General features: G+C 44.4%; 2 protein-coding genes across 5 annotated transcripts in view; one reads left to right on the forward strand and one right to left on the reverse strand.

Annotated features, from left to right (window-relative positions):
• PROS1 (protein S) overlaps window positions 1-3,731 on the reverse strand; it is a 33,273-nt gene extending 29,542 nt beyond the window's left edge. The window contains exon 1 of the mRNA XM_075768140.1: window positions 3,327-3,731. Within this exon, the coding sequence (XP_075624255.1) occupies window positions 3,327-3,405 (79 nt within the window). The 5' untranslated portion in view covers window positions 3,406-3,731. The remainder of the gene's footprint in view (window positions 1-3,326) is intronic.
• Window positions 3,732-3,878: 147 nt separating this feature from the next.
• The window catches only part of ARL13B (ARF like GTPase 13B), a 54,497-nt gene continuing 46,118 nt past the window's right edge, over window positions 3,879-12,257 (forward strand). For 2 of the 4 annotated variants that reach the window (XM_075768163.1, XM_075768154.1), the window contains exons 1-4: window positions 3,879-4,379; window positions 8,711-8,926; window positions 9,359-9,533; window positions 10,655-10,721. In XM_075768163.1, coding sequence (XP_075624278.1) covers window positions 8,910-8,926; window positions 9,359-9,533; window positions 10,655-10,721 — 259 coding nt within the window. In that variant the 5' untranslated portion in view covers window positions 3,879-4,379; window positions 8,711-8,909. Of the gene's footprint in view, window positions 4,380-8,710; window positions 8,927-9,358; window positions 9,534-10,650; window positions 10,722-12,257 lie in introns of all 4 variants that reach the window. The other 2 variants (XM_075768182.1, XM_075768171.1) reach the window with 2 other exon arrangements.

Below are 12,257 nucleotides of genomic sequence, written 5' to 3' on the forward strand. Positions count from 1 at the left end.
AGAAAGAGCTGCTAATAAGGCCCAGAATGTGAAGTGAGAGTAGCTTTCAGGTGACAGATGTAACTAAAATCATACCATCCTAAACATGGGGAGCACAACTGTAGCACTCAGAAGTGCTGCAATATTGGATAACGACCTGAAAAAACCTTTCTGTTACAGCATCCTAAATGTATTTGATGTGGCATAAGCTTGTAACTCCAAAGTGATCTATTTGCTTTCATTCTGGTAAGACTAATCTTTTTGGTAAGGCAGGAGGAAAGATTTCCTGAGCATAAGGTGGACATACTATGGCATACCTCTGAAGTTTTGAAGCAACCAGCAAGTTGCTTAGAAATGCAAGAAGTCAGCTTGTGCCCTTTCCCGCTACTAAGTATATGAGCAGGCAGCAGTCTGGTATTTAAGGATCCATTTCTTCTTATATACATGTTGATCTACATGGTGGTCTTACTGAAGAATGGAAAGAACTCTGCAAGGTTAAGACTGATCCTCAAGGAAACTGCTCAGAGAAAGAAAAGTTTTATTTTTTGGGGCCCCACTTCCAGAAATTTCTGGCACAAAAGAAATGATTCAAGCCTGCTTTCTTCTTCTACTGTTTTCCACTTTCACAAATCTTAAGGTACGCCATAAGCACATCTCAAGGCCTGGATCTAGATTCTCTCGTTGTTACGTATCCTTCATACAGCAGTTAGGAGGAGCAATGAATTGGAAGCTGCTGCATCTGGGAATCTCCTAGACCTTTTCTCTCAATCTGTGAGACCACCACTAACATCGTTGCTGGGGGACTGGCAAAAAACCACAGCGAGATCACAGGACAAGAAGGGCCTCATAAGAGTTCTTCTGAGCCCTAACCACACTGGAAAGCAGAAAAACTTTTTGATAATTTATCACCAACTGTTGCTAGTATCATTTTAATTAATTTGGGTAAATGGCTGCATGTGTCATTACATAAAAGCAGACTATTAAGAAGGATGCAGAAAGTCCATCTGTTCTGCGGCAACAGGAGTGACAACAAAATAGTAAAACTGCACGTTGCATCTGCTATTTTGTTTAGGTTGGAGTTTACTACCAGTGCAAGCATGCTGACGTAGCTTTGGGGCAGAGGCTCTGTGGTGCAGATGAGGCCCAATTCATAACTGATTTCAAACAATCTTGTTTTGACCTTTAGCGACAACACTCTCTTTTGACATAGTTTTTCAGTAAACAAAGTACAAGAAAATTCCAAGCGCATGCGATGTTCTCGGGGACATTACACCAGATGTAATACTGCCCACCGCATGTTTTCAATACAGTGGGGTAATGGAATCAGGTCTGTTCCCCTACATCACAGCAGTTTACCCTTCCCTTAAGCTGATTTCCTATGACTTTTGAGCTTAAATAAGACATATAACTCAATGCAAATTCCATATTTTTATTGCAAATACTCAAATTCACATGCATAGAATTAGTAGTGTATTTATTCAACTTTTCTTTCCTTACAAAGATTATGATAGGATCTTTATTTAAAAAAAAAAAATCCTTGCCGCTGCTGCCAGTTTGATTACAGGAAACTCCATCCCACTTTCTGACCCTGCCAAACCAATAGTTAACCCTTAATGAACTCAGTGTGTTTCATTTGATTATCGCCGAAGCCTCATGGAAATCCTAGCCATGATTTCAATAGGTGCTGTACAGACACTGTGCAGTGATTACTTATCAATAACTTGTTTAGAAGTAATGCTACTGAAAAAAAATTAAAAAATGAGGGAAGAAGATGAGCTGCAGTAGTTCTTACAGCTATTTTGTAGTGCAGATGCAACTATAAGCCTGCCTTAAGTGGGCTAGTTAAACATGGCCTAGAGCTGCTTAATAACCCAGTTGTAAAAAGCAGTTGTAACCTACTAGTGCACTCTCTCAGAAACTCAGAAGACCCAATAAACTGAATAAAAAAAGAAATGTGATGCCACTGTAGAAAGTGGCGTTATTTGTACAACTGTTATACTGCAATCAGCTCTACAATTCCAATGACTAGAGCCTCCCAAAATGCTCATGAGTGGCATAAGCTTTATGCAGCCAACAAAATAAAGCCAACCAAATGCTGGTGTTTGCCTGTTCCTTCTCCATCTTATCCAAAACTTGTTCGTCACTGGATGTTGGACCAAATGCAGCTGCACTAAGACAGAGAGGCAACTTTCCTTTGTAATTATTGAATGGTACAAGCTACATTATTAGGATCCGTCTGTTTTCTGGGTTGGTTTTTTTTTACATGTACCAGAAATCCCTGGCATTGTTCAGAACCAGCAATAGCAAACTGGACTACATGGGCCACTGAAATTTTGCACGAGTAGGACAACTTCCGATTTCTCACTGTTCATGAAAGAGAAAACTGACAAGGTATGCAGTGGGGAAGATAAATGGAACAGAAAATGTGATGAAAACAGAGAAAAGTACATGACAAAAGATTAGATGACTTATTTTTAGGATCTGTTTAAAAGTGTTATAAAACGAACTTTCATCTTTCCATACCATTCCCTTCACAGTCAGAATGGCTAGCATTCAAACAGAAGTCTGAATAGTAAACATTAGGTTTTTCTTCTGCCTGTTTAATCATTAGTAAAACACGTCAGAAACAGGCTTACTTTGAGCTGCAATTCTGCTTGTTCCAAATACATATTGTCTTCCTTTAGTACTAAGCTCAAAGACTTTCACGTCAAAGACATAAGCTTTGATTTTCTTTTATTTATATGTGACAGCAAGTAGTTCTTACCTATGTCGGTACGTCCGAACTTATCAAGAGTCAGGGCTGCTTGCCTGGACTTTGCAATAACGCCACTCTCCTGAGACCATGATCTATCACGTATTTTTCTCCTAAGCGAATCAAGCGCTATTTGAAGGCACGCTTTCCCCTGAGCTCCAGAGCTGCCTTTCGGCCGCAGCTAGCTTCGGAGCCGCGACCAACCTCCAAGTGAGAGCTCAGCTGCCCCAACCGTATCGGCTGGCTTCGAGAAAGCAGCCAAACCCGACGGGATCAAGGCACCCCACCAACGCGGTGGCTCTGTGGCACCTACCCGGGAAGGGAGGTGGCGATGCACCGGACGTGTGGGGAGGGCCGCCCATCCCCTCGGTGCTGAGGCGGCCGCCGGCGGCACCCCCCGACCCCACGCCCAGGGGGAACGGCGCCGGTCCCCGGTCGGCAGCTCGCCCCGGTGCCCCGCGCCCCCGGCCCCACGGCGCCCCCGGCCCCCGGCGCTGAGGGGCGGGCGGTTGGGAGCGCGAGGGGCGCTAACGGAGATCGCACCGCGCGCCCCGGACCTGCTCGCCCCGCACCCCTCCCGCCTCGCCTCACTCACAGGTCGCGGCCTCCGCGAGGGCGATGGCCACCGCCAGGCCCGCCAGCAGCGGGAGGCACCGCCTGCCCCGCGGCCTCATCGTTAGCGGGGGGGGGCGGCCGAGACCGGGGACAGCGCCGTGACTGCGCGGCGGCTACTCTGCGCGGCGGGGCCGGGCGAGCCTCTGGGGGCGGGAGGGAGGGGCAGCGGGGAGGCTGGGCCGCGTCCAGGCAGCGTTGACCTGCGGGAGCGTCAGCAGGGCGCCGGGGGCAGCGCGGCGGGGACGCGGGCGGTTCGAGCCTGACTCGTGGCCGGGCGCGCCGAGGGGCAGCCCCGGGGGCGACGACGGCAGCAGCCGGGCACGCGGGGGGTCCGCGGGCATCCTCCCGGGGAGCGGCTCCCGGCGCTCAGCGAGCGGGAGGGCACAAACCGAGGAGGGCCTCGCACCAGCGGGAGAGGGGCAAGGCGGGCCCAGCGGCGCCCGCGCGGCGGTGGGCATTACGGTGGGGTCGCGCCGTTGTTTGCTCTTGGACGGGGGCGCTCGAGGGGAGCGTTCTGTCCTCGCCCCCTTACAGCTGATTGGCTGATCCTCCGCGGGCACCGAGGAAGCCACACGCTCCTATTGGTTAGCCGCGGGCCTGCCCTCTCGTGCCTCTCCGCCCGATCATCGGCGTTGCTTGCTTTCGCGCTTCGCTGCCGTCGATAAGTTTGTCCCTTGCCGTCTCCCGTTAGCGGTAACCAAGGGTTACCGGCCTGGTTACGCGTCCCCACTGCCTCAGAGATCTCGGTTTCGACCAATGGTCGGCTTCGCGTGAGCGGGGCTCGGGGCACGTGACCCCGGATCGGCCGCGTCGGGTCCGGCGCGGAGGAGTCGAGTGGAGCGCCGCGGCCGCCGCCTCCCTCTCGGCCGCGGCCTCCCGTCACCCGGGGCAACGCCAGCCCCGCTGGCAGCCGCCGTGGCGGGGACAGGCGGGTGGCGCGGCGCGGAGCCGCCTCGGGCGCGGGTGGGCAGCGCGGAGCCATTAGCGCTCGGACTGCGCGGCCTCATCGTCTCGAGCCTCCGCTGAGCGACCGGTAAGTACCGCCGCACGCGCTGGGCGGGGGGCGCGCGGGCAGCGGCGGCGGCTCCGGGGGGGGGGGGGGGGGGTTGGGGTGCGAGGCGGCTGGTTGTGCGGCTCGTCCCCGTCCCGGCCCCGCCGGGGCCTGTTTGCCCAGAAGCGCCGTGCGCGGCGGGCTGCCGGCGGTGCCGCTGGAGAGGTGCGAGGCTGGCAGCTCGGGGTCCGAGGTGGAGCCCGGGCGCCCCGCGGTATGGCAGGGTGCCTTCTTCGGGTGTTTGCGCCTCCGGGGGTGGGCGAAGTAAGCCTGCTGTCGGCGGGGCTGGGGCGTCTCCCGGGAGGGCTGACGGGTGAGGGCGATGCGGCGGAGGGGTCGCCCCGCCAGGCTCGGCTCCCGGCCGGCGGAGCTCGAGTCGAGTTTGTTCCAGCTCCGCTCCAGTGTCAGCACGTAAAAGATGTCGGTGTGTGTCCGCAATGGCAGCCTCGGACTGTGGTGTTTGGCTGCCAGTTTGTAAGTCGTTGAGCAACAGAGAGTAGATTTTTTTCTGAAATGTTGATTTTATAAAACAAAAGCCATACTCCCAGAGTGGAAGAGAGAAGCAGAGAAAACATGCCTGAGACAAAGTCTAGATTTTAGGACTTCTTCTTTTTGGAAACTCAAGAAGGGTGAGAATGTGACTGCAAAGTGCACACACTCACAAATGCTAGTCTTGTAGTAATTTTTCTTTACAGAAGAACTGATGGTCCTAGAGCTTATTTCTCACAAATACGTGTATGCTTCAGTCTTTCAAGACGTTACAGTTCTTGCTTGCACTTCACACACCTGTTAAATACACTACGATTTTGGCAGAGAGGATGGTGTTCAGATTTTAGCTGAATATACCTCCTTCACTGCTCAATTGCTTGGTTTGCTGTTCAAAATATAATGCAATATAACTAAAATACTGTGTTCTTATAATTACTTCAAACAGCTCGGGCAAAGAGCATCACAGTAGGAAGTTTAATTATTTAACTTTATGAGGAGGGTCAGATTTAAATGGTTTGCTTAATTATGTTTTAGAGAAAGTGAGAGCTTGATAGGACTGAAAAAATTGTCTACCATAGAACCCTCTACCAAAGGCAGAACATTTAATGTAAACTCTGACAGTGAAATGTGTAAAAGATGCTTGTTTTGTGCTTTGATATGGAAGTAGATAAACTTATTCATCAGATGACTTTGGATGTTGGACTTGCGGGTACCCAGTATTTTGGATCACGTAACATGCAGGCTTCTAAGTAGCTCTTGATCTAAATCTAGTGTGTAAAGAGTTAATGCAGTTATCTGTCATGTTTTTCTTTGTCTCTGTAGTACACTTCTGTTCTCTTACCCAAAAATGGGATCTTTGACATTCTTAGTCCTTTACACTTCTGTTGACCTGCTAGCTAAATGATATACCAGCTTAACTACAGAGTTTTACATATTTCTGAGCTTGAGGGCATAAAGAGTTCAAACTGACAGGTATAATATCTGGAACAACTTCTGAATGTTGTTAATGCAACATATGAGATACATGTAGTATGTTCCATACGTATTTCAGAGATCAATTTTTTTTGTCTGTTGCTAGTTCAAGAAATGCGGTCTCTCCAGAATAGCATAACACAATGTGATTTGCTTCCCTGCCACAATTTTCTCAGCGGTGTTGAATGCCCTTTCATCCTGTAGTGGCATGTTTTGGAAATTTTTTATCTTATTTGTCACTCCTCCCTCCCCACCCCCACACCCCCCCTTTTGGGTTTTTTATTTAGACAAGATTCCGCTGCTATGACATAGTTGTCCTCTGCTCTTCACTCTTTAACAAGTTTTCTTCGTCTCATGAATCCCATTTGAATGCTATGTGCCATACCTGTGCTTTAGAGCAATTTTGTGACAATTTGCAAAGCTAGACAATCTGTATAATACGGGAGGGGAATTGTTCTGTGATGATGCTTAGGCACTGAAAATGTTATACTTTTGTTCGTTGAGCTGTTACATTTTGCTTTTCAGCAGAACTAGCTGAAAATTTGTGTAGCCATGTTCTCAAAGTTAGCTTTGTATGTACTTGCTTGTGGGTTGAGGCACCATACTCCATTGTGTGTGAGGTTTTTTTAAGGTTTTTTGGATTTTGGATTCTTCAGAGCCCGATGTTAATACTTGTAATAGTTGTAATTATCTTGCTTGCCTTTTTAGGAACTTACCTGTTCTTCACACGCTAAGCTGTCCTGTGGATAAGCTATTCTCAGGTGCTCTTGTATAAGGGAGTATAAATATTTGAAGACTATCTGTTGTCTCTGCTGTGGAAGAAATTTGACCTGTTTCTGACATTGAATGGTGGCAGATCTACACAAAAGCATCCTTGAATATAGCAGCTTCATAAGATCAGGAGTTGTTCTCAGTTCCTACCTGTATAAATTTTCTAAACCATCATAGTTGATTAGGGACAATATATATTTGTTACGAATAATGCCTCAATTTTTTTTTCCACTTTCATTGATCTAGGTTGGGAAGATGACAACTTTGAAAAGTTATTATATTTAATTATTCACTTTTCTGCATCATTTGAAATTACCTTTAGTTTGAGGTTAGTTATTTAAAATATGACAGAAATTTTGTTGGGTTTGTTTTGATTTTTTTCTTTTTTTAAAAAAAGGAATATTGAGAAACAAACTTTAGGAAACTTGTTACTGTAATTCAAAGTGTCGCTATTCTCAGTTGATCTGCTCATGGAGGCAAGTTAGTAGTAGGGAATATCTGTTTACCTCTCAGCTGCTCTGATATGAATCCAGTTGGGTTTTTAGCTGAAGCTGCTGATCAAAATGGAAACTAAGCTGGTATGAGCCTATGAGCTGAGGTGATAGTGGACATTCCTTCTGCAAGGGTTGTGATAATCTCTGGAGGAGAGATTGCTGTGTCATTAACTGCCATCCCCTGTCCCATGACATATGCATGGATATTTTTCCGTATTCTGTAGCCTCCCACCCCAAATTCCATGCTCCTTCCCCAAATAAGAACAGTTGATGACTTGGACCCCATCTCTGGAGGTAGTCATTCAGGGCAGGGGAAGTGGCATGTCAGATAATTGGGTGTCAAGACCCACTTGGGTTGAGTCACCACTACACTCCCCTGGTTCCTCACAAGGCTCATCCTCCTTTGGTTCAAGTGGTTCCTGCTATACTGTTCCTGTAATGTACAACTCAAATCAAGGGTTATTTCCCCCCAGGTTTAAATCTCCTTGAGGTACGCACTGGATTTCCCCATCCTTCCACATGACCACCAAGTGCACTTGGCTCCTTGAGCAAAGATAATCCCACAAATGGCTTTGCCTTTTCCCAAGTGAGGAGCATCCCACACTGCCTTTCCCAGCCACTAACAAGCACTGGACTCTAATATGCAGTAAAGTAAGCAAGCTCGGTGACCAGAACAGGAGCCTGCCCATTAACAACTATAATGTGCTCAGATCAAAGCTGTCATCATCTTGACCCCCACGTTGGACACCAAGAAGGACTGTGGTGTGTTGACCCTGGCAAACAGCTAAAGTTGCACCCAGTGACTTGCTGGATGGGAAGATAGAAGGAAGGTGAAAAGACTTGCAGATAGAGATAATGGCAGTTTAATGAGGAAAGCAAAAGCTGCATGCTCAAGCAGAGCAAAAAGAGGAATTCGATCACTACTGCCCATCAGTGGGCAGATGTTCAGCCACTTTCTGGAGAGCAGGGCCTCACCATGCTTAACGGTTGCTTGGGAAGACAAACGCAAAACCCATGAATGTTCCCTATACCTCCTCATTTCCCTGAGCTGTCTTTTGCTGAGCATGACATCATATGGTATAGAATATCTCTCTAGCCAACTGAGGCAGCTGTCCTGGCTGTGTTTCCTCCCAACCTCTTGCCCACCTGACTGGGGAGACAGAGGGGCAGGACAGAGTGGGAAAGAAGGCCTCCATGGTGTGCAAGCACTGTCCAGCAATAGCCAAAATATGTGTGTGTTATCAGCAGTGTTTTAGCCAAAAATACAAAGCACAGCATCATACAGACTGCTGTGAAGAAAATAGCGGTCAGACTTGGAACATCATCCTACAAGGGAGGTTGCGGATTTGAACTCATGAAAGTAAAATTGCCCAACGATTGCCAGTGAAAGGCCTTTACCTGGGCAACTACTGTTGTTCGCAGTAGGATTTTTGTAGCTGAATAACTAAGGAAGTTTTAAAGCTTTTTCATCTTTGTGCACTTGACTGCATGGTTTGTGTAAGCTTTACTGTTTCATAGATAAGTGTGCATACAAAGAAATAAACATGCACGTGATCACAGAGTTATTCTCCATTGCTTGTTCTACAGAGCAACATCAGAAAGAGTAATATTCTCTGTTTCTCCTACTTGAAGAGTAGGAACTGGGATTGTAAAATGATGGAAGTACTTGATACTTCTATTTAGTGACAATTACTAGATATTAAGTTGCCAGTTCCTCAAAGTACTCACTAGAGAACCCAGTTTCCTTGTTGTGGGATCTTTCTGTGTGAAAGAAATTGACAGTTAAATGAATATAATTAACAGGTAGGACATTCTTTGTTTGCTTTTGATGTCTTATCCTGTTATGTTCTTACAAGTCTTACTCATGCTTGAAATTGGTCCTTATTTTCTGTCAGTCAGCAGAGCTGTGGGATGTGTTAGCAAGACAAGCAGTGGAATATCATAGCTTGATGTGTCTTACTGCTCTAACTTGCAGGTTTCCTTATGTGCAGTGGTCTTGCAATATTATTTTTTATGAATACTGTGTCGTTACTGCCCAGATATGTAAAATGGGGGCAGATGAAGTGTGAGAAGGTGGAAAAGTGAAAGATGTAATGAGACTGTCATATTCAGTCAGCCCCATGACACACTGAATACACAGGCTCCTGCTAGGGAAACGGCTTGCCTTGGGTATACATAGGGGCTAACAATGGGTTTAATTTCTTTTTTTTTCTTTTTTTTCTTTTTTCTTGCTAGCAGTGACAAGACAACATCTGGGCCTCTGCAGTCTCTCTCCCAGTCTTCTTGGGTTGTTCTGGCCTGTCCACATTGTTTCCGTAGCTTTCATGGCTCTGGATGGCTAGTGAAGAGGGATGTTCAGTCTAATGGCCAATTGCTGCAGCTGGTTAAAACGGTGGCAGGAACCTGTCAGGTAAACACATGAAAGTATCTTAAGTTTTTGTGCTGACCTTTCCAAACTGTATTTCATGTCCTCTCACGTACGGTTTACTTTATTTGCTATATAACATTATTTTTCAATTCCAAGAAAAAAATCCATTGTTTTAAATGAAATATTTAAATGAAAAATCCATCATTAAAAATGAAATATTAATCATCTCTAATTCAGGTACTTTGTTTCTTCAGGAAAGTATAAAGTTCAAAATATTGTCCTTCGCATACTGTTTCCTGAAGTTGAGCATTATGAGGTGATGCTAGAATCATAGAATGGTTTGAGTTGGAAGGCTATTATAGTTTTAAGACTGGAAATAACAATGTTTTTAGTATTCCTTCACTTAAAGGGGCATAAAATTGAGCAAATTCCTTTGACTCCTCTGAGTCTTTGTAAATAGAAGGAACAATTGAGGTATACACAAAGAAATGTTTTTCCTATTGCTTTGCTTAAAATCCTGTCCTGGTATAAATTCTAACCTGCATACCAGTTTGCTAGTATATTGTACGTACTCAACACCACTTGTTTACACATTTGCAGTCTAGATTGCTCCTGCTTGAAACAAGCGGCACTGGTACTTATCGTACCTTTATTTACAGCATCAGATGCTGTCTACAGAAGTGTTGTATATTGCATAGTGTTGTTCAGATGCCCTGATTGAGTCAGAAATAAATTTCTGGTATAGGCACAACTTTGAGGCAGAGAGATGGTAAAAATACAGGGGAATAGAAATTAAATTACAGAAATTGTTAAAGAGACTGTGACCATACCAAAAAAAAGGATAAAATTTACAGTACCATGAAATTAAATTTCAGCAGGCAAATACAAGTTGAAAGCAAAATCATTTTCTCATGTGAAACTTACAGCACAATATTAGACTTCTCATTTCATACCTTGTTCTGCTGTTCTGTCTGATTAGATGGTTTGACATATTGAACACTAAATCCACAATTGTAACAATGCCTATTAATTGGTATTTTGATACCTATTCTTTCTACTACTTTGTGGTAAATTTGCTATGCCTGTATTAAAAAAACTTAAGTGATGTCTAGCTAGAGGAAAAAAGATTTGACTTTTTTTTTTTTTTCTCCTTATGGAGGAAGGTGACACTAATAATGGTGGGTCTTGATAATGCTGGTAAAACTGCTACAGTCCGAGGAATTCAAGGAGGTAAGCAATTAATTTGTTTATCATCTAAATGCAGCATTGAAAGAGAGAGTATAATTACTAATTTTCCATCATTTTAATCTAAAAATATTGCTTCATCTCTTAATTTCTCTCCCTTCCATATGTTGAAAGAAAAGTTTGGTAATTGTACCATCAAAAATGGTGCAAATGTGGTTGCCAAAGTGAATACGTCACAGATCTCATTGTGTGAAGACCTGCAGATGAGAGAAAAATTAAGGGGTCTTACCTTTGAAACATAAAGATCCTGATTTTTGATATCCGGCAAGTCATGCTAGGGTGACTTATGAAATAGGTACTCTTAGTCATGTGCTTTATGCTCAGGAGAAGTAGCAGAGCAGGCTCTGTGTTTGCTCATTGGCTACTGCACTTAACATCTTGTTGGGCTAATGTAGACCAAATCAGTGGTAGTTCAACAAAGCTGATACCATTCTGCTACATCTTTTTCAGAGATGGTATTATGTTGTAGAGGCAAGGTAGGTAGTATGAAAAGACCTGCCTCTTAAGACATTGCACCATGCACACTTAGTCCAGTGAGGCAGAAAAAATTAGTCCATAGAGGTGTTTCATTATCTCGGAAACACTGAGACCAAATGTTCAGAGTACCTTTGTGCTTATGTGCCTTGAATTGACCACTGTTTTGTTAACTGTGCAAAATGCTGAATTGCAACAAAATCTGTTCTGGGGTCTTGTTTAAATTTCATGAGTATCATAGTGTATTTTTGGACAAGAGGAAGTTTTTTTCAGTAGTTCAAAAAATAGCTGAAGGAACGTTTTAACTAAAAGCAAGCTGTCTGTCTCCATCAGTTGTTTTAAGTGAAAGAAAGTGCAGGACAAAAACTGAAGGCTGTAGACCACGTTCTAATTAATAGTTACTTTGAATTAATGCAATGACACAAAATATTGTGGTTAATGATATGTTTCACATCTTAGCATATATTAGAGAAATCAATGGACCTGATTTTTTTTTCTTGTGTGCATGTGCTGAAGTTGCTTTCAGATGACCATTCAGTAACACTCATACATCAGTAAACTTTATCTAAAAATCAGTGTTGTAAGTGTATATAATGAGGAAGAGGTTAAAAAGAAGGAAATTGCATGTGTATGTATATAACATAAAGAATAGTTCTAGTGATATGTATTATTTATCACCAGAAAAGCACTATCAATTTTTTTGCACTTACTTCAGTAAGAGACCACTTGATTTTGGAGGCTGCTTTGCACTATCCAATGACGCATGCAAGCAGGATATAGTTTGAGATAAAACTTGCGCTTATGAAACCAAAAATTCTCTATGTTTGTTTTTGTTTGTTTGTTTTTGTTTTTTTTTCCTTGTGGGTTTGTCTTTCTAAATAACTTTCATCTTGTGTAATAACAAGAGAGTACTTAGTAGTGTTGTGGCAGACTTGCAGACTCCACCTTGACTTTCTGTTTACGCTCCTTATGTAAGTTCACGGACTTGCTAAAGTGTGAATAATGTTATAAATATTCTCTCATTTATATTCCTGAATCTTTGCCCTG

The sequence above is a fragment of the Balearica regulorum genome, chromosome 1, assembly GCF_011004875.1.
Source record: "Balearica regulorum gibbericeps isolate bBalReg1 chromosome 1, bBalReg1.pri, whole genome shotgun sequence".
NCBI lineage: Eukaryota > Metazoa > Chordata > Aves > Gruiformes > Gruidae > Balearica > Balearica regulorum.